This window comes from Ammodytes marinus, assembly GCF_949987685.1.
Source record: "Ammodytes marinus genome assembly, chromosome: 3".
In the NCBI taxonomy this organism is placed as follows: domain Eukaryota; kingdom Metazoa; phylum Chordata; class Actinopteri; order Uranoscopiformes; family Ammodytidae; genus Ammodytes; species Ammodytes marinus.
The window spans coordinates 1,894,463-1,920,825 of NC_137232.1; the positions used below are offsets into that span (position 1 = coordinate 1,894,463).

Genomic DNA, 26,363 nt, shown 5'->3' on the forward strand with positions numbered 1-26,363 from the left:
GCATGCTTTACTGTTTCCCAAACAGTAAGTAATTGGCCCAGTGTTTTCTCAATTACATTAGCAGCCCCTTAGCTGTGTTTGCTTACACATAGTCACACAGAAACAGCTGAGATGACAGCAACTGCAGCAGCATGTGTGGTTGAGCGGTGTGGCTGCTGACTGGTTGGGGGGAGTTAATGGCAGACCTGTCCAGGCTGGAGATTCCTGGCTCCTCTATTTTTACCGCTGATCAACACCCTCATATCACAACAGCTGTCCCTGCAGCTCTGGTCTGTCCACTGTCAGGAATAGCCCGCCTATCACAGCTCTGCCCTGCTCTCTCATTTCTTCACTCTGTGAGCCTTTCCTCACATCGACTCCACTTTGGACCCAGTTTTTGAATTTGAACGCTGACTTGTTGGGACTATTTGGATACAGGAGCTTTGGAATTAATTCGGTAACCAGGTAAAATTATTTGTGTTGACCTGAAGTCGGATCTCTTTTTGTGGAAAATCTTTGACTAGTGTGGGGCCTTGAGGGCTCCACAGCCGGTGGCTCTATTTTTAGAATGGAGTTAGCTGAGGTGGGCAGCTTGGACAGTAGCATCTTACATTAGCAGCTTTTGTGTCATTGTGACATTTCCCCTTTTTCATACTCAGATGTGAACAATTAAAAGTAGTAGTATTCTAGTAGAAGTATGTGGACGGACAGTTTGCCGGGTGTGAAGAGTTGCTCATGTAGGTTTATTGGATAATATAAGTTATGCTGTTTGTGAATGCTCAGCGGGAGCTTGTGCTGGTGTAGGATGTGTGCCTATGGTTTTGGGTTCATATAAAACATTTGGTGTAATTAGTTGAGGTACTCTGTCTTTACAGCATGTATGATACTCTGAAATGTTCCATAATATTAAGTTTGTTTCCTTTGGGATTGATCACTTCCTGTGCTTTTGGAGCTGAACTAAAAGTAGTATTCATTGACTTAAGGCAGAATGTTATCAAGATTATTCCAACTCATCATCACCACTCTACACATATGTGTTATAGAAATGTATGATTTCAACTTAAAGGTTCTGTTTTGTAAAGAAACGTTTGGTGTCATATGTGTTTGATTATTTTAAATGTTATTCATATGTTGATAAACAATTTGCTGGAAATAGCTTAAAGACCTTCTTCACCGGTGGGAATATGAAGGTGTATTGAACTCTGAGATCCTGTGTAGTATACCTGTGCAAACGTTTTTGAAATCGGTTCATCCTAGCCTGACAAAAGGCAGAAAGAGTGTTTTATAGTCTCACTGTCCCTACATTTTCCCATGTGTGATGTCACACATGGGAAAATGTAGGGTTAGCATTAACAGGCCAGCTGGGCCAAGGGAGACTGAGGGAGGAAAAAGCTCATTCATTATATTATAATAGCAATTTTATAATGATAGAACGCCGGTTCCGTATGGGTGAAGTATTCCTTTAATTATTGTAATATGATAGTTGTTTTCTATCATTTTTCAGATCAAACCAGCATACTTGACCTTCAATGCTCATGTTAATTCATCTTCAAATATAGGTGTATTTGTGTATTCACATGGATCAATTAAATTTGACTCAAATGTACTGACCAAATCTCACTCATTCAGGGTGTAGGTTACAAAGAATAATTCTGCAACTATGAGTTATCATTAATGAGTACTTCAGTCTCAATAAATCTAGAACAAACCAAAGCATCGTTCCCATGAATATGTGATCATCATATTTTGACCATGCTTATTGCCACTGCAGTAATATTATTAGGTACAGATACAATGCAGTTTTATCCTGTGTAAATGTGCCATGTACAATTCAGACGTCACATGACATCACAGCTATGATTGCAAATGGTGTCAAGTAACGCAGGATCCTGACTAATTTTAATTCTTAATAACAATTGTGTTCAATGCTTATTGTAAATCTAGGCCTAACTCTTCAGCACCATTCAGAAAACAGTCTGCTACAAAGAGTTTTTAAAGTCTAAGTTTAATCATATGCATAATTTAATCTCTTTAGCTGATAAATGAAATCTTATCTATTCTAAATATATGGATGTTCTATAACACATCAGGTAAGAAAAGTCAAATGATTGAATTTTAGAAAATTTTATTTTTCAATACAATTTCAATAAATGTGGAATTTGTTTTCATATATAGAGGAGGAGAAGGTTAAATAATTAAGAAGAGAAAGACAACGATTGCAGATGGTTCCTAACATGTGCACAATAAAGCAATTAACATTGTATCGTATCCTGCTCCGTGACAAAACAATGCTATGTTGATTCTGATTCTGAAGATGGCGTGTTTAGGTCCACCTGTCCCTTTTATAAGGAAGGGTCACTGTAAATGAATACAAAGTTGTTCTGAGTGATCACCTTTATTCTGGTGGGAGTTGTCTCTTCCTGGATGATAATGCCTCCATCCATAGAACACCAAGGATCATTGAATGGGTTTATGAGAATCAAGATGATTTGAATCATATGCTGTGGCCTTCACTGTCACCACATCTCAACCCAATTGAACAACTATGGGAGATTTTGGACTGCTGTGAAGACTGGGCTCTCCATTACCATCATCAACACACCCATTTAGGGGCTATTGGAATAATGGTGTTCATCCCTCCAGCGGAGTTCCATATTGTTTATGTGCAACTTCCCAAATGAGTCACACAATGTACAAAATGTAAATGTTATCCATTTAAAATAACAATTTTATATCTGTCTGTCTGATTTGTACAGCTAAAAAAACAAGAGGTCTGTGATGTATGTGTGTATCGGCTCCCTATGCCAGTTGTATTTGCCTTGTTCTTTTTTTTAGAGTAATCTGGCCGACAGCCCTACAGTACCACTGTCTGGTCCAAAAATAAGACAGTTAGTCAGTGAGCTAATTCAGTGACCCCTGATAGAACCTAGTAACCCCGAGCCAGACCCTGGACAATGTTCTATAGCCAGTAAAGGCCAGGATCGGGCGTCGGAGAGTCTGTGTGTGCGTGTGTGTCTGCAGCATGCATTCTCTCCATTATAATGACAGCCTACATTATGTTAATAGCTACTTAATGTCATCCGGCGCAAGCGCAGAACGTACGACAAGTCGGTAGTCGGCTCGGTGTGTTGTTCGTATTTTTCTGACCGCGTCGGGGAGAATGAAGCTGCCTGCATCGGCAGACTCCATTTTCTGGCGACGGTCGGTAGTCGGACCGGTGTGTCCTGGACTTAAGACTTCTTCTGGAAGGGCATTGGGGTTGATGATAACTTGCCTCATCAACCCGAAGACCTTCAATCAAAGTTTGACTTTTATGTTCAGTTTTGTGTGCAAATGAATTGGTTTCACAGTGTCACACTTCAGGCAGGGCCCTAGACTAGCCTTTGCACTGTCACTGTAGTGCTTCTTGTGGAGGCATGGCACGCTGTTATCAGCTTGGATTATCGTGGATAAAATCCTCATCATATGCATTTTATATTTCCATATTGATATAGTGTATAAATTCAGTAAATTTTCTGGAAAATCAATTGATAGCAACCTGTGCATGGTACAATATTTCAAATACTTAATGACATAAATGTTTTTCATACCAGGCAAGTCAAAGTACTGTATCACATATATGTTTATATTACTAGAAAGACCCAGAGAAATACAAACATATCTGTGGCAGTACAGAACTACAAATATTGTCTCACTGTATCATCATATCCCTCGATCAGAAGAATTAATGTTGGTAAAATGTATCAACACAAATGTGACCTGTCAATAGGGGTTGGGGTTGGTATGAGCTGATACTTTTGCTCTTCTGTTGGTCAGAGGTGGCGCGTTCGTCCGCTGATGCCATGGTTGGAGGTTCAATCCCCACCCCCTGCTTCCAAAATGAGCCAGGTCAAAGTGTCCTTGGTGCACACATACCCTGCTTGGTAGCCTGCTGCATGTGTGAGTGAGAGGAAAAGATTGCAAAGTGCTTTTGAGTCTGAGGCATAGGATGACAGCAGTCCATTTACCTCACTCATTGACACCTAATTCTTCTGAACCTCTAGGAAGAAGCTGAGCTGATTATGTACTTCACATTATAACCTTATTTTTAGGGGATGATGTAGGTCTGACCACAATATGCATCATCCTCTGAAAGCATTTTGTTCATAGTCTTTTAAAATATACCAGGGTCAAGATGATCTTACTAGGAGATGCCTTGTTTTTTGGTCACCAATTCAAAAAGGTTCAAGATTGTTGTGCACTATTAGGTTTTAGTTGAATGATAATCTTTTATTCATTTTTTTTCAAGCTTTTGATTCTTTTTGAGTATGGTGTACTTTTGCAATTTGTGTTTTCATTTCTCTAAAGCTCCTCTAATCTCCTGTTCATCCTATACCTGTCTAAGACCTCACCATTCTCACCATTCTTCCTCTCCTAGCTGCTCCCCTCTTCATCCTTCTCCTTCCTCTGCTGTCATCTCATCCATCTCAGTCCATGACAGCAGAGCAGCCATCATGGCGTTCTCATCTCGCTTTTCCTTCTGGGAGAAAAAGGGAAGTCTCATTTAGACCTTTTCATAAAGCACTGGTATACTGCATGGTGTGTGTTATACACTAACATGTGTGCATTTCGATACCAGAGGCCTTAGCCTGTATCACACTAATGGTTTGATCGATTTCACTCTCATTTAAAAGCATATGCTATTGTAATTAACTTGTTTTCTGTGAATTTACACAACCTTCGGCATTTTCTTGACACTCAACCAGAGCCCTTTCAGTGCAGCAAGTCCATACCAAGAGTCCATAGTTAGAAGTGGTGTTTGTATCTGAATAAGGGTCAAAGACGAATAAGGATAAAAAAAAAAAAAAAAAAAGTAAATAAATGCAAATTCAAGCACTTTCTATATTAATCAGTGTTCTGTATTCATATCAACAAAAGGAACTGCATTTCTGAATGCAATTACAATTTTTTTTGTTGAATCATATGATTTGTCCCATGAAAAATGTCCTTCCTGGGTAACGGAAATGGAATTTAAAATTAATTCAATATTTATTTTTAGCAAATAGATGTTGGTGTGCAGAAATACTTTCGATTCAAAAGATTGCATGTTTTGTGGTTTGCACGGTGTGATGAACAAGAGCTTCAAGTAGTGCCAGGGTTTGATCTGGTTTCCTTTTTTATTTCAACACAATTTAGGTTAAAGAAGAACCAGAGAGCAAGAGTGTAAGTAAATATGGTCCTTTATTAGAGTTTCACATGATTTCACACAATTTATAAGTCTGGTCTCCAGAGTCTTAGAGCTACCTGAAGTCTGCCAAGAAGTCCTGTGATTGTCAGTGATGAATGTAGTCAGTAGCTGACTGTTAAATCCTTGTCAGACATTTTTTTCTAGATCTGGATTCAAATTTGTTTGTCAAATTTTGAGTCATGCAACTGAATTTATGTGATAAGCATACATGATTGTAGTACCAAATCTAATCAAATGCACCAGTAATATAAATGGAACAAGCAGGGACATACTTGATAAAGCTGGGTTAGGTTTAGTCTTACAGTCTTAAGTCCTTCTTTTCCATGTTTGTTGTTGCATCAAGATCTGATGCTTGGACTTTCCTTCTCTATCCCCGTCCTTATACCTCCTTTCTTTCCTCTGTGTGAGTAGCCAGACAGTGAGGGGTCGCTCAGCCGGGCCAAGTCAGTGCCAGCTCTAGACCCCGGTCGGGGGATATTCCGGACAAAAAGCCCTGCACCAGTGTCCCCTACCAAGACTGTAGAGCGCCTCAGGAGTCCGTCCCCACCTAAATTCAGGACACCTGTAAAAGTGCCAGAGCGCTTCAAAAGTCCTGAACCACCACCAAGTGCTCTGAGCCCACAACCATCTATGAACAGTGAGCGAGAGCAAAATGGCACAATAGGCAAAAGTGCAATAAATGGTACGGCCAACGGTGCTATCAAACCGCAAGGCACTAGCGCAAACCAGTTGGAAACTACAGATGACCATGGTCAGCCACGGAAGAAAGTGATCAAGGTAGTTCGTCGTGTTGTGAGGAAGGTCCAACCAACGGAAGAGGATGAGGCCAATGGGCCACCCCAACCCTCAGACAAAGCTCCAGAAGTAGCCAAGCCAGCTGCTGACCCAATCAACACAGTGCCAGCTCCAACTCCAGTATCTAAGGCCCCCGTGACGTCAGGGTTCTCTTTTAAACATGACGCCATCAAAACAGAAGAAAAAGATGACATTTCAAGGGGATTGACCAACTTCATGGTCAGAGGCAGAACAAGGGAGCCCCGCCCACGAATACGCAAAGAAGAACGACCAGAAAAGTTAGAGTTAGAGAAGGAAATTCAGAAGATAGAGGAAAAAGTTGAGGATAAAAACACCATTAAGCCACAGGAGGTCAATCACAAGCCTTCAAGCTCTGGTCCAGTCATACATAGAACAAAGTCACCTGGGGTCGCTGTAAACCCAACCAGCATGGCTTCTGAGCATTCAGTTCCATCTTTTTCCAAATCCACTCATTCCCGACCCGTATCTCTCCCGGCGGTGGTTGGCTTTATTCCAGCTCCCAAGCCCTCGACGTTATCTCCACCTCCTGGCTTCATTCCAGCTCCAAAACCCTCAACCTTGTCTCCACCTCCTGGTTTCATACCGGCAGCCAAACCAGCCGTTACCACAAAACCCAGTCCAACCAACCCTCTTTCTACCACCCAAGTCACCCAAAAATCACGTTTCATCCCAGCTCCTAAACCCTCTCCCCTTCCAACTACTGTGATCCCTGATCCTCCCCCACCACAGCAACCTGCCGTCAGTCTACCAGAGGTACAATTTCTACACTGCGCATGTTTGGTCAACATTTGGGACATTGGTGTGGAAAGTGCATAGCCCTTTGAAATGCATGTTTAAACAAAAAGAGCACTGTGGTGTTTGCTTGCAGAGACTTGGCATACCCCAATAAATCAATTACTTTCTGACATCATCCCATTTTAGAACATGTTTTGATTAACCAGAATAAACAACCATACGGAAGACAGGTGGCCTCAAATTTGAATCATCTTGGATCCCTAGCCCCACCTTAAGACCCAGATATATACTTGGGTTTACCAGATTAGGGTCTAACATATTTAGGTTCGGGTCTCTGCCTTAGAACAGGTTGTGACTACCAAGCTGCCATGATGAAATGTGGTCTAATAATGGTGGAAATTATATTTTCTTAATGATTGTAGTAGTTCCCTGCTATTTTGTGTAGTCCTAGGGCACAATTTCCTCTTGACTATCACTTCTACAAAAAGGTATCGAGGTAGAGTAATGGCTGGAATGCCAATAGCTTGTTTTGCCCATATGGATAAACCCTTTAGATGTGATGACCCCATGGTACTTCTTTTACTGCCCTTAGAGGACAGCCTGCATAAAAGATAACACAGTATCGTATACGTTGGATCTGACATTCTTCCTACAGTTTTCCTGGCACACAAGTGAAACTGTTACTTTTGTCTTTGTTTTGTGTTTATGGGTACTGAACTAATTCTCTATTGTTGGTGCCTTGCTCCTCGGGAAAATCAAGAGTAGCTGCTGAGAAAGTAGGAAGTACATGTTCCCTTCCTGACCACAATGTCCCATTCTAGTCACCTTTCAGTCATAAACAATTCATTTCCTCATCAGCTTTCCTTTTTCCTCAACACCTTTATGTCAAAATAGCTGGTTGTTTAGCAGTGTCTTATATGCTGCTAGATTCTGAAAGCTTTCCATTTATTTGTTTTTATTTGCATTTTTGACAAATCGTAATGATGCAACCCATAGTTTGTGCTTATTGGTACGATAAATATATGAGATGAATTAGATTGGGGTTTCCAGAACACAGACCTAATGGCACAAGGACGGCGATATATCCATCCATTGATTTTGTGCAGTGCATTGATTGAACTAAAACTAATGTTGGCTCACTGTATTGCATTCACTCAATTTGCTCGGTTTGTTGCAACTTGCCGATTATTTAATCTGGTTGGTTATTGTGTGGCTAGTATTTATTCATTTTGTATTGTGCATGCTGTTTAATGCACCTTTGAACATTTATTGCTCATTTAGGAAGACTGCTAACATGGACAATTCCACATTAACCCAAACTACTATTGTAATGTTGGGCTGTGTGACAGAGCAATACATGGCATGGTCATTACTTTTGTATGGTTGTATACGTGTGTAGTCATGGGCTTTGCTTATCAGTGGTGTCACTGTGTTGCTGCTTTAGGAGGCACCGCTCAGTCCCACCGAAGAGGCTCAGAGACGCCTGATGAGGATCTTCGGTGCTCCTGTAAATCACCCTGCTGTCAATCTGAATGTCATTAATGTCTTGTCCCTGTCCACCCCACAAATCAAGACTCAGAAAAAACAGATTTAGAGGGATACAAAATACACTGAAAGGCCAGAAACAAAGTCTGGATTATACCAAGCAAATAGGCAAGAGCCCTCCATCAGTCAAAAACTGCAGTGATTAATATGTTTCAGTTGTCAACATGTTATTTAAGACTCTTTAATGATCATGATGTGAGATCACTTAAAATAGATACAATTATTTGGTGGCATCACAATTTTCAATATCGACAGTAGAACTCCCGGTTATAATAATAATAATACATTTTATTTATATATCGCTTTTCTCGCACTTAGAGCGTTAAAACCACTACGAGTAACATTTAAATATCTTTAAAACAGCCTAATTTTTCCTCTGATAATCATAAATTACCTTTAACAGCAAATGAGACCATCAGTGCAAAGAAGGACGTTTTGATATATTTGATATATATTACGTTTACCATGAAAACATTAGGCAACGATTCAATATTAAACTGAAAGCATAACAATTATAAACAATATGCGAATAATATACAATATACATTTATTTAATGCATGGGCAGCCAACCCAAATAAGTGACAAGCCCAAAGTAGGAGGGATTAGAATACTGGTCTGTATGGGTGTGCCTTTACAGACTTAGCTCTCCTACCAAGTTGAAGCACTTTTTGAATATCAGGGAGGAGACAGTTCTGCCCAAATTAGGGGGGTTTACCCTTTAATTAGTTAGTTATTGTAATAACCACAACCTCCACCAACTTAAAGGATTTCCACAGACGGGCTGATTAATAGATGGAACATATCCATTTCGTACTTATTTATCCTTTACATTTCATATCCTTTTCACTGTTGTTTCACTGTTGTTTCCTTTGCAGTGTCTTACTATGTGTCACTTTGACAGTTATCAATCATTAGGTATGGGCCCGTAACTTATTGTTATCCACCATAATAATTCTCCTCCTCCTCCTCCTCCTCCTCCTCCTCCTCCTCCTCCTCCTCCTCCTCCTCCTCCCGATTGGCCCCAATTTGCAAACCATTTTCACTACACTGTCAAGTTTCAAAGCTGTCTGGGCGCCCTTAGCGGGTTCGATTCCAGCCCGCGGTCGTTCTCTGCATGTCACTCCCCTCTCTGCCCCATTTCAACTCTGTCTCTACACTATCAATAAAAGCATAACAAAAAAATGCCAAAAAAAGATATTTAAGATATATTTTTTTTTTTGTTTTTTTCACCCAGAATGTCATGTTGACCTGGTCTGTTGTTTCTCCCATTCTTCCCTCATGCTCTCTCTCCTTGTCTCCATGCCTTACTCACTGTGCTTGTGTTGGCTGTGGTTGTGTCTGTGTGGCTCAGCTGGAGCCAGTCAGTGTTGCCCCTGTGCAGCAGCCCCAGACACCACAGCAGCCCTGCAGCCTTCCTCAGAGCCTCCTGGCTGGAATATGTTCAGGAGTGCTTTGTCAAAGTGTAAGGCCCACGGAATCTCTCTTTTTGTTTGTCTGCCTTGCTGCTTAACTCCTGTAACAGACTGTGACCAATATCAAAAAGCTGAGGGGCTGTATGTTGTTTTTGTTTGTATTTGTTTCAGCATTGATCAAACCTTTTACCCTGATTGACCGACCACTTATTTTGTTTTACGTTTTATTGTTAGCCATACCGTGAATGCTTGTCATTACTGAACGGTTTGGTCTCATGGTTGAAGTACTTTACTGTAGTAGGACCTGCATGGGCTTTATATGGTTTGTATTAAGGATTGGCATGTGGTGGACAGAGTGGTACTAGACCATGATGAATGCATGCAGAATGCATGTGTGGTATTACTGCTCTGGAAGTAAGTGTCAGTATTGTGTGGCTCCCAGCACACTGCTCTGTACCACAATCAAGCTTAGTTCATGATTCAGACTTTTTTACTCCATCAATCTGTAAGCGTTCCTCCTGTCAAAGTTTAACATCAAAGTGCATCCAACTACCATTAAGCTAACAACTGTATCAGAACTGGATCACTTCATTTAAAATGTTGTTTGAAGTTGAAACTTGACTCCTCCCACACAGGTGTGCTGAATGAGTGTCAAACGTCACTTTGTTTCAGATGAATTAACACACTCGTGCTTGCAGTTGATCTCTTCCACATAATCTGTGTGCCTTTATCTATCTCAATATGTTCTGTGTCTGTATACCATTGGTTCTTCTCATATGTAACTCTGACCTCTGACCCTCTTTCTGCTGGCCAATCAGCAGCAGGGACCAGTGGAAGAGGACTCTGTGGCCCTCCTCCAGGCCTCTCATGCTGCAGCTAAGCAATCCCAGGTCTGGCCTGCACTGTGCCCCAGTGTGTCATTCACCACCACCATGCTCACCCTGCACCAAGGAGTGTTGTGCTATGTGCTTGCTAAGTGCAGTGTGTCTTGCTCACTCTTCCCATTCAAATGATATTCAGTTTAAGAAGTTCTTCATTTATTAATTTCTTATTGTGTTTGTGTTCCTTCCTTCATTCCTTTTTTTTGACCCCTTTTGTTTTTACTGAATTGAGGTAGTTCCCATGCATTTTAGAAAAAAACATGGTTGGCACAGCCCTCGCACACACACACACACACACACACGCACGCACACACACACACACACACACACACACACACACACACACACACACACACACACACACACACACCCGAGGCTTGTTGAAATGTGAGGCACACAGACACAGCACCCTGAAGGAGCATGCAGGTGGACCCTGAGACCTTTAAGTCCACTTTCATCCACTGCATGGTCACCATCCTGACAACTTTTCCTTCATACCTGTGTGACTATGAGTGTGCTCCAGTGTTGTGGTTGGGCATGAGTCATCCCCCTGTCCCCTGCTGTCCACTCATTGTGTGTCCTTGTGTCTCTGTGTCCAGCAGGTGAAGACAGAGGAGCAGATTGCAGCGGAGCAGGCCTGGTACGGATCGGAGAAAGTCTGGTTGGTCCACAAAGATGGCTTCAGCCTGGGTGAGATTGGATTCCTGGGCGTGCTTGCTCATATACCAGGGCTGTGCTGAAATATCCATACTGCAATACATCGCAATATTTATTTTTGTGATATATATGTATCGTATCGTCAGCTCCAAAAAATTATACTTTGATAATGTTTTTCAAGTTTGAATGGCTTGTGAACTACAACCTCTGCTCATGTAGAGGTAGCAGTACATTTTCAGTCAACCATGTGGAATATAATTGCATTGCATATCACATCTATAGTCATTGCCAATACACAGCCCTAACATATACAGCCACTTAATTCTGAAACATTGCAATGGAGGAAAAGTGTAACCTTCTTGTGGACAATTAAGCTCTGACTGTTAAAAACTGTAACTAGTTTGATTTGTACGTTTAGTTGTATTAAAGTGTGTAATCTTCTGAGTTGTTAGAGATGCTCACACAATTGAGAAACATAATAAACTATAAAACCATAGGGTTGCCGAGGTAGCGCACAGTTAGAGCTCGTACCATTAAGGCCAGAGTCCTTGTCACAGCGTACCTTAGTTGGACTCCAGCCCGTGGTGTTTACGGCACGTTTCCCCCCTCTATCTCTTTCTCCATTACAACTCTGTGCTTAAAACTATCCAATAAAGGTGAAAAACTATTAAAAAAAACTATAAAACCACAATTATTCATTGGTATGGCAAGTCAATAAAAACATATGAACTATTGGCCAAAATCCTATGTATCATTTATATATCTGGATATGACAATAATAGTAACTAGGGAGCTATCATTTCAATCTTTGCCTGGTTGATTTTCTAACTCCTTTCCTTGATAAATAAATCAACCAAGTTTTTCAAACTTAACAAAAATGTATTTTTGGCGAGTTGCATGTTTTCAATCAACAGTGGCAGAACTTAAAGGCCTACTTCACCGGTTTGAATATGAAGGTGTATTGAATTCTGAGATCCTATGTAGTATAAATGTGCAAATTTTTTTTAAATTGGTTCATCCTAGCCTGAGAAAAGGCAGAAAGAGTTTTTTTTAACCCTATATTAATCTTACTGTGACATCACAGTAAGATAAATATAGGGTTAAAAAAAAATTACTTTGTAAATATTACTGTGATGTCACAGTAGGAGAAATCACAGTAATATTTACAAAGTAAGGTTTTTTTTTTAACCCTATATTTATCTTACTGTGATGTCACAGTAAGATTAATATAGGGTTAAAAAAAACACTCTTTCTGCCTTTTCTCAGGCTAGGATGAACCAATTTCAATTTTTTTTGCACATTTATACTACATAGGATCTCAGAATTCAATACACCTTCATATTCAAACCGGTGAAGTAGGCCTTTAACTCCCCCTAAAACTAATATCTGTCTTCACATATTCTGCTTGTGAACATACAGTATGTATTGTTAAACTATGAACAGAGCCAGGCTAAGTACCTAGAAACGTTTCAAGACCAGGCCAAACATCTACAATAAAGGAAAGAGAGGTTGAATCGATCAACACTCATGTTACATGTTCATACTGTATCTCTCTCACTTTGCATAGCATCACTTTGCAAAAAAAGTTTCATAGTGTGGGACATGGGTAACATATTATATCTGTCAGCTATGGGACAAGAGTGGTGTGTCTTCTTATTGTTAATGGCCTGAGAAGCTCTGGCCACTTACAGGTGAAACTCGAAAAATTAGAATATCGTGCAAAAATTCATTTATTTCAGTAATTCAACTTTAAAGGTGAAAATAATATATTATACAGACTCATTACATGCAAAGTAAGATATGTGAAGCCTTTATTTGTTATAATTGCGATTATTATGGCTTACAGCTTATAAAAACCCCAAATTCAAAATCTCAGAAAATTGGAATATTACATAAAATCAATAAAAAAAGGATTTTAAATACAGAAATGTTGGCCCTCTAGAAAGTATAATCATGCATATGTACTAAGTACTTGGTATGGGCCCCTTTTGCATGAATTCTTGCCTCAATGCGGCGTGGCATGGATGCTATCAGTCTGTGGCACTGCTGAGGTGTTATGGAAGCCCAGGTTGCTTTGATAGAGGCCTTCAGCTCGTCTGTATCGTTGGGTCTGGTGTGTATCATCTTCCTCTTGACAATAGTCCATAGTTTCTCTATGGAGTTCAGGTCAGGAGAGTTGTATGGCCATTCATGCACAGTAATACCATGGTCAGTCAACCAGTTACCAGTGGTTTATGGTACTGTGGGCAGGTGCCAAGTCTAGCTGGAAATGGAAATTGTCATCACCATAAAGCTTGTCAACAGACAGAAGCATGAAGTGCTCTAAAATCTTCTGGTAGATGGCTGTGGTGACTTTTGACTTGATAACACAGTGGACCAACATCAGCAGCTGTCATGATACCTCAAATCATCACTGATCCAAGTTAAATGTTGCGTTTCATTTTGAAATCAATTAAGGTCCCACAATCTAGAGGAAGAGTGGAGGGGCACAAAATCCAAGGGGCTTGAAGACCACTGTCATGTTTCAACAGTCAGTGACGATTTGAGGCACCATGTCATCTGATGGTGTTGGTCCACTGTGTTATCAAGTCCAAAGTCACCACAGCCATCCATCAGGAGATTTTAGAGCACTTCATGCTTCTGTCTGTTGACAAGCTTTATGGAGATGCTGAATTACTTTTTCCTGCAAGACTTGACACCTGTCCACAGTGCCAAAACCACAGGTAACTGGTTGACTGACCATGGTATTACTGTGTTGATTGGCCAGACAACTCTCCTGACCTGAACCCAATAGAGAAACTATGGAGTATTGTCAAGAGGCAGATGAGACACACCAGACCCAACAATACAGACGAGCTGAAGGCCACTATCAAAGCAACCTGGGCTTCCATAACACCTCAGCAGTGCCACAGGCTGATAGCATCCATGCCACGCCGCATTTAGGCAATAATTCATGCAAAAGGGGCCCAAACCAAGTACTTAATACATACGCATGATTATACTTTCTAGAGGGCCGACATTTCTGTATTTAAAATCCTTTTTTTATTGATTTTATGTAATATTCTAATTTTCTGAGATTTTGAATTTGGGGTTTTCATAAGCTGTAAGCCATAATAATCACAATTATAACAAATAAAGGCTTGAAATATCTCACTTTGAATGCTATGAGTCTATATAATATATTAGTTTAACCTTTTAGGTTGAATTACTGAAATAAATGAACTTTTGCATGATATTCTAATTTTTCGAGTTTCATCTATACACAGACCACAGACACTTGGTCAGTAGCTTCAATGTTTTAAATGAAATCACTTTTTTCCTGCTTTGGTTTAGCCTTTGAATCAGCCAGTTAGGATAGCTATAGGAGTGTGAGCTCCTGGGGCAGGCTAACAGCTGGCTGTCTTTCTCCTCTCAGCCACTGTGGTGAAGAGCGAGGCTGGCTCCCTGCCAGAGGGCAAAGTGAGGATCCAACTGGAGCATGATGGGACCACACTGGATGTGGACGAAGACGACGTAGAGAAGGTGAATGGGACATGTAGTAGAAATATGTTGCAGAAGCCCCTATGTCCAGTTTGATGCACACCGTTCATCCATACCTGTTTGAATGCTTTCATAGTAAACACTGTTATACATGAATCTTTTAAAGACATCAGTTTTTCACATTCACTTCTGGGCATTATGAATATAATCATTTTTGAGACCGAATCAGATTTCCTAATGTCAATGGACTACAGTATCGCAGTATTAGTCACTTTATCACAGTATTAGCATTGTGGAACAGAAAGTGTTCTATGGACAGTTTAAAGATAGTTTTGGCAATGGATTTCTGTCACAGGAATACACTGAGATTGATAATGATCCTTCAATAAAGCCAGGTTTTTGCTTCAGAGAAAACAGAGTGAAGTTTAGTTTAGTTTTATTAGATATTCCTGAAGTGTCATTTGCAATTAAATCAATCAAACATCAAATAAGGGAAAAGGTGCAGAGCTTCCATTAAGTTAAGTGGCCACACAGACTGAGGTCTAACTCACCGTCAGCTGCCAGGCATGCTGGGGGTCAGAGGGGACAGTTGTCTGCCACTGCTGCCAGCTGTTGACACATGCCCTGCGTTCCGAATCGCATACTTTCTACTATTTAGTATGTAGAAAAAAGATTTGGGACGTCCCGATTCTTGTGGCCAGATGTAGGATGGTTAGAAAGACCCAGATGTCCTACTAAATCTGGCTGAGGTTTTATGTGTTGAAAACAGCATCCTATTTGGCCATAATCCAGTGTAAAACCTGAAGTGACGTCACATCGAAGGAGCCTCCGTATGAAAACAAACAGGGATGTGACGGATATGAAAGCAAGAGGCAAGATCAAGGCGTGATGTAATGATGAAATAAACAAGTTAAAGTATGTCCCAATTGTAGCATACTGCATCCTAACTAGATTCTTTTTATTGTCAGATTCTTTTTATTGTCAGATGTAGTATGTTGAATAGAAAAAATAAAGATTATGCGATTCGGAGTGCAGGGATTATCTCTAGGCCACAGCGCTTCACTGACATAACACAATGTAAAGGATATGTCTGGGGATATTTCATCATTTACTTTTGGTCAACACATCCCAATGTGCAGAGCAGAACTACCAATGAATGTCTTCTACTTTCAGACAGATTCCCTCTTGTTGGCCAACATTTCTATGAAACTGTAGTTTTACTTTTCCCTCCCAGTCCCACATAGCCTGGGCTGCTGCTCAGATGACTTTCTTTAAGTGGCACATGCTGAAGCCCCTTACTTGACCCTCAAGCGTGCTTGAACATAGACAGTCTTATCCATGGATCATTTTACTTTTCCACTGGACCTCACACATGCTCCAATTTCAATTCCATCATCTCTCTCTCTCTCTCTCTCTCTCTCTCTCTCTCTCTCTCTCTCTCTCTCTCTCTCTCACATCAAATTCAAAAGGGCTTTATTGGCATGAAAGTTTAAAAAAATATATTGCCAAAGCATCAAATACATTTCAATAAATCCAAATATTCAAATGATGAATGATATAAACATTATGAACATTATTAGTTACAGTGTGTTTGTGTGCACATTTGTGTGTGTGTGCCTCAATCATTCACTGTCCCTCAGGTTGTGGCATGTTAATATAGGGCAGCAAGATGTGCCCGGTCTCCTTCTCCGAGGAGTATTTTTAATTTGGAGAGGTCGTTCAGCTCTTTGAAATCTGGTACTAAAGAGCTGAACTTGTTCAAATACAATTTTCTTGTCTCATTTAATTTTGTACATTGTAGAAGAAAGTGCATCTCTGTCTCAACCTCACCTATCGAACAGTGACCACATTTTCTGTTTTCTTTTGGTTGGTCTGTCTGTCTCTCTGTCTCTCTGTCTGTCTGTCTCTCTGTCTGTCTGTCTGTAGGCCAACCCTCCTTCCTACGACCGATCCGAGGACCTGGCTTCCCTGCTGTATCTAAATGAGTCTAGTGTGATGCATTGTCTGAGGCAGCGCTATGGAGGCAACCTCATCCACACTTACGCTGGAACCAACATGGTGGTCATCAACCCTGTGAGCACACCCTCCATGTACTCTGAGAAGGTGAGCAGCTTCTAGCCCATGCTTTGGCCATGTTCACCTGGTATGTGGGTGTGTAGCCTGTGTCGTGTTAATACCACCTAGCAATCCAAACATTGAGACATGAACCAGTCGGGTGAGAAAACTTCAGATGGACTTCTAGCCAAGCTGTTGTGGGCTCATTACACAAGTTGCTGGCATCAAATGGAACACAATGTTAATAGGTGAAAGAAAGAAAGAAAGAAAGAAAGAAAGAAAGAAAGAAAGAAAGAAAGAAAGAAAGAAAGAAAGAAAGAAAGAAAGAAAGAAAGAAAGAAAGAAAGAAAGAAGGGAATGTTTTACAGTGTAATGTCATTTGAAAATGAGCAGGTTTTCTAGGGTGTGTGAGAAGTGTATAGCACATACTGTATGACCTCCTGACAAGCTTGATGATGGTCTTAAATATTGAATAACTCTCAGAAATGTTAGGTTGGCAACAATGTGGGTTGTGGCTGTTATTTTAATGCTTCTGTACTTTTGTGTACGTCTTTTCTTGGTGCTCGTCCCTGTACTGTGTGTATCTTCATGCTCGGTACAGAGCCTGGAATGTTAGAAAATGCTTGATTTTAAAAGTTTTCAATGTACTTGAAATCTAAAGACAGAACTGTGAACCCTGGATCAAATTGAGCGTCAATTTTAATAACTTCACACTATTTAATTGAAAATCAAAAAGAAATTACTAAATCGTGCTAATGTAGAACAATTGAGTATATATGTATATTTCAATGTATATTTAAAGCTTCAGGCTTCTTGAACAAGTTCAACTTTTATCTTGAAATTGCTGTAAATTCCTTGAATTCTACTGTTAAGAATCAGTGTGAACCCTGATCCCTGTGCTTTCAGGTGATGCACATGTTCAAAGGCTGTCGACGTGAGGACTCAGCCCCTCACATCTACTCTGTGGCTCAGTCAGCCTACCGCAGCCTGCTCACCACCAGACAGGACCAGTCCATCGTGCTGCTGGGCAAGTCAGGCAGCGGCAAGACCACCAACTGCCAGCACCTGGTCCAATACCTGGTCTCTATCGCTGGCAGCACCGGGAAGATCTTCTCTGGTGAGCCTGCACACACAGAGAAAGGGAGCACAATCATCACAAGACAAAGAGAAAGAAAAATTATACATGAACAGTTACAATAGATGGAGAGATGGACAGTTAGTAGTAGGCTAAAGAAGCCCCTCTGACATGTAGTTATACAGGACTGGATCACAAGGGGGTTAAGCTGTGAAATTCCTGTTAAGACACTAAAGGGCGCACACACACTAGTACCGTGCCCAAGTACGTTTGCCCCCTAAAGTCTAGATCCTTTGACCAGTGTGAGTGCGCCATCCGTACTGAAGCACGGTACACTTCCTCGGCTCAAGCACAGTTGGGAGAGGTGTGCTTGGGCACGGTACAGATGCTTATGAGCCGACACACGCTCAGACAGCGATCCTGATGTCAATTTATATGAGACTTTTCCCCACAACCCAATACGTCCATGTAGCAACAGACATTTACATTTTTCAAAGGGTGCGTGCTGGTCTGATGTGGAAGTGGAATGCTTGCTGCAAATTTGGCCGGTGAAAATATTCACAATACAAATACGCTCCAAATCCTGAGCCTGCTTGTATATATCGACGTGGTGACGTATTGGCAAAAGGCAACGACAAAATTCACTTTTGAAGAGTTTGAGAGTATATACAACAGAATGAAGCCGGTAGTCTTGGAACCTAGAGCGAGGCGATACCAAAAAAGCAGCCGCTACCAGGGACCAGGGACCAGGTACCATGTTTTTGCGGTGGAAACGCCAAAAAGGCGAGTTGAGTCGAGTTGAGCTGATACCACACAGTGGAAAAGCGCCATTAGATTACTGCAAACTGTTTAAGAGGAATAGAAGAAGTGGTTGGAAGGTTCAGAGTAGAGCAGTTCATTTCCATATGGGTGCTTATGGAACATAAGTGAGAGTGACTGTTCATTTTCTTTTTTTTCTTTGATGGTTCAGCCCCGTTATCAGTCATTATGACGACAAATAACTGTCTCAAACAAGGCTCCCGCTCCCCAGATCGCATTTCCATTACTTTTCACACGTCCCGCAAATTGAGACGTTGTCCCGCATTGTTATTGAAAGTGAGCCCCCCTTTTTAAATGCGTGTTTTATAATCTGGCATTTATCCGATAGCTGTGAGGAGACAGCAGTCTCCGTTTGTCTGTGTGTGTGTTTGTCTGTGTGTGTGTATCGGGCTGCTGGGCTCAGTGGCTCTGTGAAGGTGCTGCCTGCAGTGCTTCAGCGTTTACCTTCCTGTTACTTCAAAATAAAAGCCAACTCACGTTTGTCAAGTGAAATGCTAATGTGAAGCCAGTGAAATGCTTTTAATGTGAAGCCGCAGCCTTAATGCTCTATTTGTTTAACAGTAGCTAACTTAACTGCTGCGCGCTGATCTAAAGATAGTGTTTTTTTAATATAGAAAGCCGTGTCTCTGGCATTACCGGTGGTGACATGAGTTTATTTTGCTAAAAAAATGGCACTTTGTCCCGTATTGCCCCGCACAAACGTAGTCTTTGTCCCACATCTGGTGAATTGGGATCTGGTCTATCCCCTTCCCTCACCTGGAGTGATAGGCTTCTCAAATCGCGTTCCTGCGCCACACTGAAATCTGCGACCAATACGGATATGTGACCATAGAGCTTGCACGCGTGAACCGAAAATCGGACTGGGTGTACGACCAGATCAAATGCAGTAATAAAAACTATATAAAAACGTCTTTCTTTGCACTGATGGTCTCGTTTGCTGTTAAAGGTAATTTATGATTATGAGAGGAAACATGAGGCTGTTTAAAAGATATTTAAATGTTACTCGTTGCCGCTTTAACCTCGGATTACCTCCCAAATGATTAGCTATCTAGACCAAAACATTGTATTCCTTTTTTTGTATGATAATTTACAAAAAAAGTAATATGATGTTAATAACAAAAACACAAACTAAAAAAAAAAAAAAACTTTAATTTTTTAATTTTTATTTTTTTTATTTAATTTTTTACATATTCATCTGCGCCCCCCCTGCCACAACCCCACAGTTTGAAAACCACTGGTCTATGGTATTTAACAGTAGGAGCTGTCCACGTGCTGGATCTTTTCAAACTGGTTGTGTATTTAAGGACGTAAGAAGTTGCATGACGACAAACTGCTGATTGCAGAACAGAAGTGTGGATTGTAAATAGCATATTGATGACCAGTTTGCAAGAGTAAACATTTTATGCTCTAGAATAAATGATGAGATAGAATGTTTGTCTTTTATTTTGTACCCAAGCTGAGAAGTGGCAGGCAGTGTACACAATCCTGGAGGCCTTTGGCAACAGCTCCACGTCTATGAACACCAACGCCAGCCGCTTCTCACACGTAGTGTCCCTGGACTTTGACCAGGCTGGACAGGTGGCCTCCGCCTCCATACAGGTAACACACACACACACACACACACACACACACACACACACACACACACACACACACACACAAGTCTGATGTACACATTTTCCATGCTCAAAATGCAACAATGTGAATACACAATAAACTGAAGATTAATAAAATTCTTGACGCATCAGAGGTTGACTTCACCACAGAATATTCACACAAACAAATCACCAAGACACTTCTTGTTACACTAAAAAATCAAGTTTATTCTAACAATAATGAAGCTAAGTGTGTGCGTGAGGAGAGAGGTAGAAAATAGCAACAGCTGGCGGGTGACAAAGGGAGGAGGAGAATGATGTCATGGTTAGGGGTTTCCTGAGGGGGGGGACACGTCCTGTCAGCACCAAACTAGCGGAAGATTGTAAAATCTTTCCTGCTGTATGGGTCTGTCTTTCTCTGGATTTATTTATTTTTGGTTTTAACCAAAGCAGTTTCTCAGTGGAAGAAAAGTAAAACAAAGCACAGCAAATCAGCATTCAATATCTATATCTGCCCAGATATATTTTAAAGCCTTGCTTGAAGAGGTCGTGCCTTCAACTTAACGTATATCCGTCGGTACACAGCTGCCTGGAGCAGGTGGAATAGCGATGTGGACAGGGTCCTTGTCTCGGGAGCTCGCGAGGGAAGCTGGACGCTTGTCCTTTCGTCAAAAACGAATTCACTCCTCAGCGAATTTAAATGCGCACTGGTTATTTCCTTGTTTCTCTGCAACAAAGTTAGTCAGTCAAAATGTTACTGCGCCAGATGGTAAAATTGAGGAAAAACATGTTTCTTTGTTCCTGTGGAAGGAGGGAAAAAGTCCTTCTGCTCCAAAGAGCCTGAATCCAGAGTTTAACTCCAGTATGGGTTGAAAAGTCAAAAGGTGGGCTTTGAACACATCCCCCAACATGCCTCAGAGCTAACAGGGGCCTATGTAGGCCTATCTGCTCCATTGTGTATGCATGTAGCATTAGACTGTGACTCATGCTGTGTGTTGCTGTTCAGACCATGCTGCTGGAGAAGCTGAGAGTGAGCAGACGCCCTGAGGCAGAGTCCACCTTCAACGTCTTCTACTACATGATGGCTGGAGCAGACAGCAGCCTGAGGTCAGACCACATAACACTCCTTAACATGAATAGCACCAGTAACAACTGGTTCAAGCTGGCGCATTCAATTACAGAGGTTCAATTACAGAGGTTTATTATTACTATTGTTTTTTGAATTGAATCTCCAATTCCAGGAAGTGATTTCAAATGTGATTTGAGCTGTGTCTTCTAGTTGTTTGTGGCCAGTTAGTATTGACAGTGGTCAGTGGCTTTAATTGTTAACATATCAAATTCCTGCTTGCTGTTATCATTCAAAATTATTTTAAACATGTCTGATTTAATTTGATGGAATTATTGTGAAAGTATACTATTCCCTTTCAAATAAACACTGACTAGTTTACTCCAAAGTGCAGGAAAGGAGCCTTTGGTTTGTGAATGTTCATTTTGCATCACAAATGAAAGGTATTGTGGGATGGCGTCAGATGTCTGACTGGCACTCATTGCTTCTGTCCTCTCTTTAGAACGGAGCTGCACTTTAACCACCTGGCTGAGAACAGCGCTTTTGGGATCCTACCACAGTCTAAGGTAATCACACTACGGTTTGGTTCAGGTATTTAGTGTATGTATTTTTACTTTACATGCATTATGGCCTGACTGATGCAGCATTTTTGGATGCAACAACGTGTACCAATATTTTCTTTACAAGTCTTACAATGGAAACATAACATACACAACATAAATGATCTTATTTCTTTTATACAATTGTGTCCGGGGCTGGGTAGGACCCTGGGTACTGGGAAGGACATTTTAGAGTTGACAGATAAACATGTCCCTCTTCTCTGATGGACAAACTATAGAATGGGGCACACTGTTTCCAAACCATTTGTCATCGGCTAATCCACACACTGATACAGTTGTTTCTGCATTGAGCTAATATTGGTTAGGCTCTACCCTTTAAGGTATTAATGGATCAAAGCAATATTTAGATGTAGGTGCTGTTGAGTTTACTAATTTATAGCTTTTTCAGGTTTATTGAACAGGGACAATGCAAACTAATAAAACCATTTCAATACAAATGGTATGCTATTTTACATCTGCTGTCCCTGGACTGGTGGTAAGAAGTCACCCTGAACAGATAAAAGATTAAGCTTGAATTAAAACTTCCAGATTTAGCCCAATACATTAAAGTTGATTATATTAATGCTAATAAACATTAAAACAAAAACAGTTTGTCAAGATTAACACAAGCACGTACAGACACACTCACACAAGCCAAACGTTCAGACCATATAACAAACAAGGCACAATAACACAGACATACAGTGCTGTGTGAAAGTTTGTGAACCCCTTGAACCTTTTGGAATTTGATTTATTTTAACCATAATTAATATATTTTTATCAATACCAGTATTTTTTATATGAAATAACAGATGTTTGTTTATCAATTCAAAACATTTTTTTTTCCAGAAATCAATTGTTAAAACAGATAAAACAAATTATTTGACAATTGTTGTATGTGCAAAAGTTTGTGCACCCTGAGCTGCATTGCTTAAATGGAGCAGGTAAACACAATCAGATGGGCCAAATTGATTGATGAAATGGACCAATGTAGAGAGAGATCTTTAGGGAAGAAATTGGGCGGCACTAGATAAAACAAAGATAAAACCAGGTCAGTTTAGGCTCACCAAAGTGAACCCATACAGGTCAGACATGCTAAAATGGAAACCAATCTCTGAGCATCTCAGGAAGAGAGTTGTGATGCTGCACATTTGTCTGGGGACAGCTATAAATTCATATAAAAAAAAAATTTGCTCCATCGGTCCACCGTGAGGCAAATCATCTACAAATGGAGAGCTTTAAGAGTGACTTAACATCTGCCTAGAAGTAGACTTCCTTCAAAAATATCCACAAGCGCCACAAGAAAAGTAATTTTTCAGGTAAAAGCCAACCCAAACATTACATCTGGAGATGTAACTGACCTGGTTTTATCTTTGTTTTATCTAGTGCCGCCCAATTTCTTCCCTAAAGATCTCTCACTACATTGGTCTATTTCATCAATCAGTTTGGCCCACCTGATTGTGTTAAGCTGCTCGATTTAAGCAATGCAGCTCGGGGTTCACAAACTTTTGCACATACAACAGTTGGCAAATCATTTGTTGTATCTCTTTTAACAATTGATTTCTGGAAAAGAAAAATGTTGAATTGATAATCAAACATCTGTTATTTCATATAAAAAATACTGGTATTGATAAAAATGAATTAATAATGGTAAAAATAAATAAAATTCCAAAATGCTCAAGGGGTTCACAAACTTTCACACAGCACTGTAGGTTTTAGTAAAGTAATTAAATTTTGAGTAACGTTTGGTGTGATGTCCTCTGGTGTAGGCCGAGGACAAGCAGCGAGCGTCACAGCAGTTCACCAAGCTGCAGGCAGCCATGAAGGTGCTGGGTATCTCTGGAGAGGAGCAGAAGGCTCTATGGCTCATCCTGGGGGCCGTCTATCACCTGGGGGCAGCCGGGGCCACTAAAGGTAGGGACTACCAACTGGATGATACCAGATCAACTCTATCCTGTCATTATATCATCAGAACATAGACATGTGTCCGTGGCAACTCAAGTCCAGGTGACACCACCAATAAGCACGCTAAAAGAAAAGGCATACAATCATATTGACCAAAATATTCCCTTCACATATTTGGTTCTTGAAGAGGAAGGTTAATGGTTGAGAGGATCTTCTCATCTTAGACTTTCAAATAAGACCAATGACACTCCCACACCAAATCTCCAAAACACTTGGTTCATTGTCTTCATCGCTCATCATTTTAGTGTGTATGAAAGTGAACTAAAGAAATGCGAGTCTCCTTCCAAAGCCACGTGGCTATGTCTCTTTTAATCTCCTGTGTTTGTCCATGTGACTTGAGGACTGTGATGTCACACAGTCAAATCCATGTACTCATGCTGTAAGGCATTTGATTAAATAAAGTGAGATCAGTCATAAGAGCTGACTTCACCGACCAATAAGCATGCCAGTTAGATAAAGTTAGGATGTGAAGAGATGTTTGAATAGGGAAGGCCTGGTGAATATCATTCAATATCATCCAATTGCTTGGACATTTAATTAATCTCAATTTAGTGAAGTGTACACTGTCATTTGTTTGTTTAGACTGTGCCAGGAAAGATGTTGGTATAGTTTTGTATAGCAAGAGTAACAGTGCCTTATTTTAACACTTTACCATACGCCATCATCAACAGTTTTACCCCTGTCGTCCACAGAGAGAAATCTATAGTCTTAATGTGTTACTTCACATTGTGAATACAACTTAGCTTGTGTTCAGGTTAGCTTTTACTCTTCCTTTCTTATCGTCATATCTTTGTCTCTTCACATTTAACAAGGGATTTTTTCTTATATTTGACCATGATATTGCTTTTCTGTTCTGCCAACCATGTGTCTATTTTCATGGCCTTATTACTTCAACACTAATGACATTATTGCCCTGCTCACATTAGCACAACTGGTACAGTAGTGAATGCAAATCCTCCTTACCACTCAAGTGAAACATGTGACTGAAGTTGCCACTAGGTGTCAGGCTTGACATTTGAATGCTCAGGCTCTCAAAAGCAGCATACTGGTTGCTACAACCATTACAGGACTACAGGGCTTTTCTATAGGATGCTGTTTCTAACCTCTCCTAAATAGCATAGCGTAGGTATAGCAGAACCATGCAAATAGCTTTGACTATACCCATCCAAGTCACAAAGTATCTCCACTGGATTTTGAAAGCATTTCTCTATGGTCTGGACATTGTGCGGGGGGAATTGTCATGTACAAAACCTTAGAGACCATTTTAAGTGCCAAAAAATGGAACACAATTTGTCTTAAACATCATTGTAATGACCCAAGACCAAACAGACTCAAACCCTGAAAAAACCCTTAAAGGAATATTTCACCCATACGGAACCTGCGTTCTATCATTATAAAATCACTATTATAATATAATGAATAAGGTTTTTCTTCCCTCAGTCTTTCCTTGGCCCAGCTGTCCTGTTAATCCTAACCCTACATTTTATAATGCGTGATGTCACACATGGGAAAATGAAGGGTTAGACAGTGAGACCATAAAACACTCTTTCTGCCTTTTCTCAGGCTAGGATGAACCGATTTCTAAAATGTTTGGACATTTATACTACATAGGATCTCAGAGTTCAATAGACCCTCATATTTCCATCGATAAAGTAGCTCTTTAAGCATTCTTTGTTGAAAATATGACCTGTAGATAGCAGACATTTATAGACACGTAATATGCTCAATGTGTGAAGCCTATTACAGGCAAATTGTCTAAACCGGACAGATGTTGGCCTCAACTCATTTGTCCCAGCTATTATTATTAGCATCTCAACATTATTTTGGGAGATTAGAAATATCCCACACTAAAACCAATGTTTTCAAATGCGTGAATGACTGGTTTTGGTCTATTCTCCTAAAGGTTAATGTTAATATTCATAACAGTTATTCATTTTGTAAGCTTTCTTAACCTAAGCCTCCTTTCCACTGGGTGGTGCGCTTCCGGTTGGCACAGCACGGTTCCAGTCTGCTCGGTTACACTAGATCTGACTTGCATTTCCGCAGCAGACACTACCCTGTTGATAGGCGGGGTTTATGCTGACTATCCTAATTAAGGACCCTTTGGGATGGCTTGGTACCCCAAACGGAAGGGTCCCAAAAAATAGGTGGTCTGCTCGCTTATTCTGGGACCCTTCCCAACTTTTGACAATGGAAACGTGAATAAAAGTGCACAGAGCTGCACCAAACCAAACCGCACCGCTCAGTGTAAACAAGGCTTTACAGGACATTCTTTTAGTTTGGTCTATTGTGATTCCTGGCATTCCAGAGTATCCTTATAAATAACATGGGCTTGTTGTTGTCCCAACAGTAAGCCGTCTAACTGCTCAGCGTGCTCTTCACAAGCAGAGGCTTGGGTTGTCAGTGATGTTCAATGCTAATCATAATGCTAATTTTATGTTGTGTGACTGTGTATT

The 26,363-nt window shown here is 40.6% G+C and overlaps 2 protein-coding genes across 2 annotated transcripts in view; both read left to right on the forward strand.

Annotated features, from left to right (window-relative positions):
• LOC307271431 (unconventional myosin-XVIIIa-like) overlaps positions 1-26,363 on the forward strand; it is a gene marked incomplete at its 3' end in the record, with an annotated part of 206,986 nt that overhangs the window by 58,906 nt on the left and 121,717 nt on the right. The window contains exons 3-10 of the mRNA XM_080053890.1: positions 11,199-11,286; positions 14,669-14,775; positions 16,660-16,836; positions 17,695-17,905; positions 20,139-20,281; positions 21,284-21,384; positions 21,846-21,909; positions 23,712-23,856. Coding sequence (XP_079910016.1) covers positions 11,199-11,286; positions 14,669-14,775; positions 16,660-16,836; positions 17,695-17,905; positions 20,139-20,281; positions 21,284-21,384; positions 21,846-21,909; positions 23,712-23,856 — 1,036 coding nt within the window. The remainder of the gene's footprint in view (positions 1-11,198; positions 11,287-14,668; positions 14,776-16,659; positions 16,837-17,694; positions 17,906-20,138; positions 20,282-21,283; positions 21,385-21,845; positions 21,910-23,711; positions 23,857-26,363) is intronic.
• On the forward strand, positions 177-6,838 carry LOC307248640 (uncharacterized protein; the record flags this gene model as incomplete). Its single annotated transcript, XM_080025083.1, has 2 exons — positions 177-269; positions 5,618-6,838. The coding sequence occupies 2 exons, from the start codon at positions 177-179 to the stop codon at positions 6,836-6,838; spliced, it is 1,314 nt and encodes a 437-aa protein (XP_079881209.1).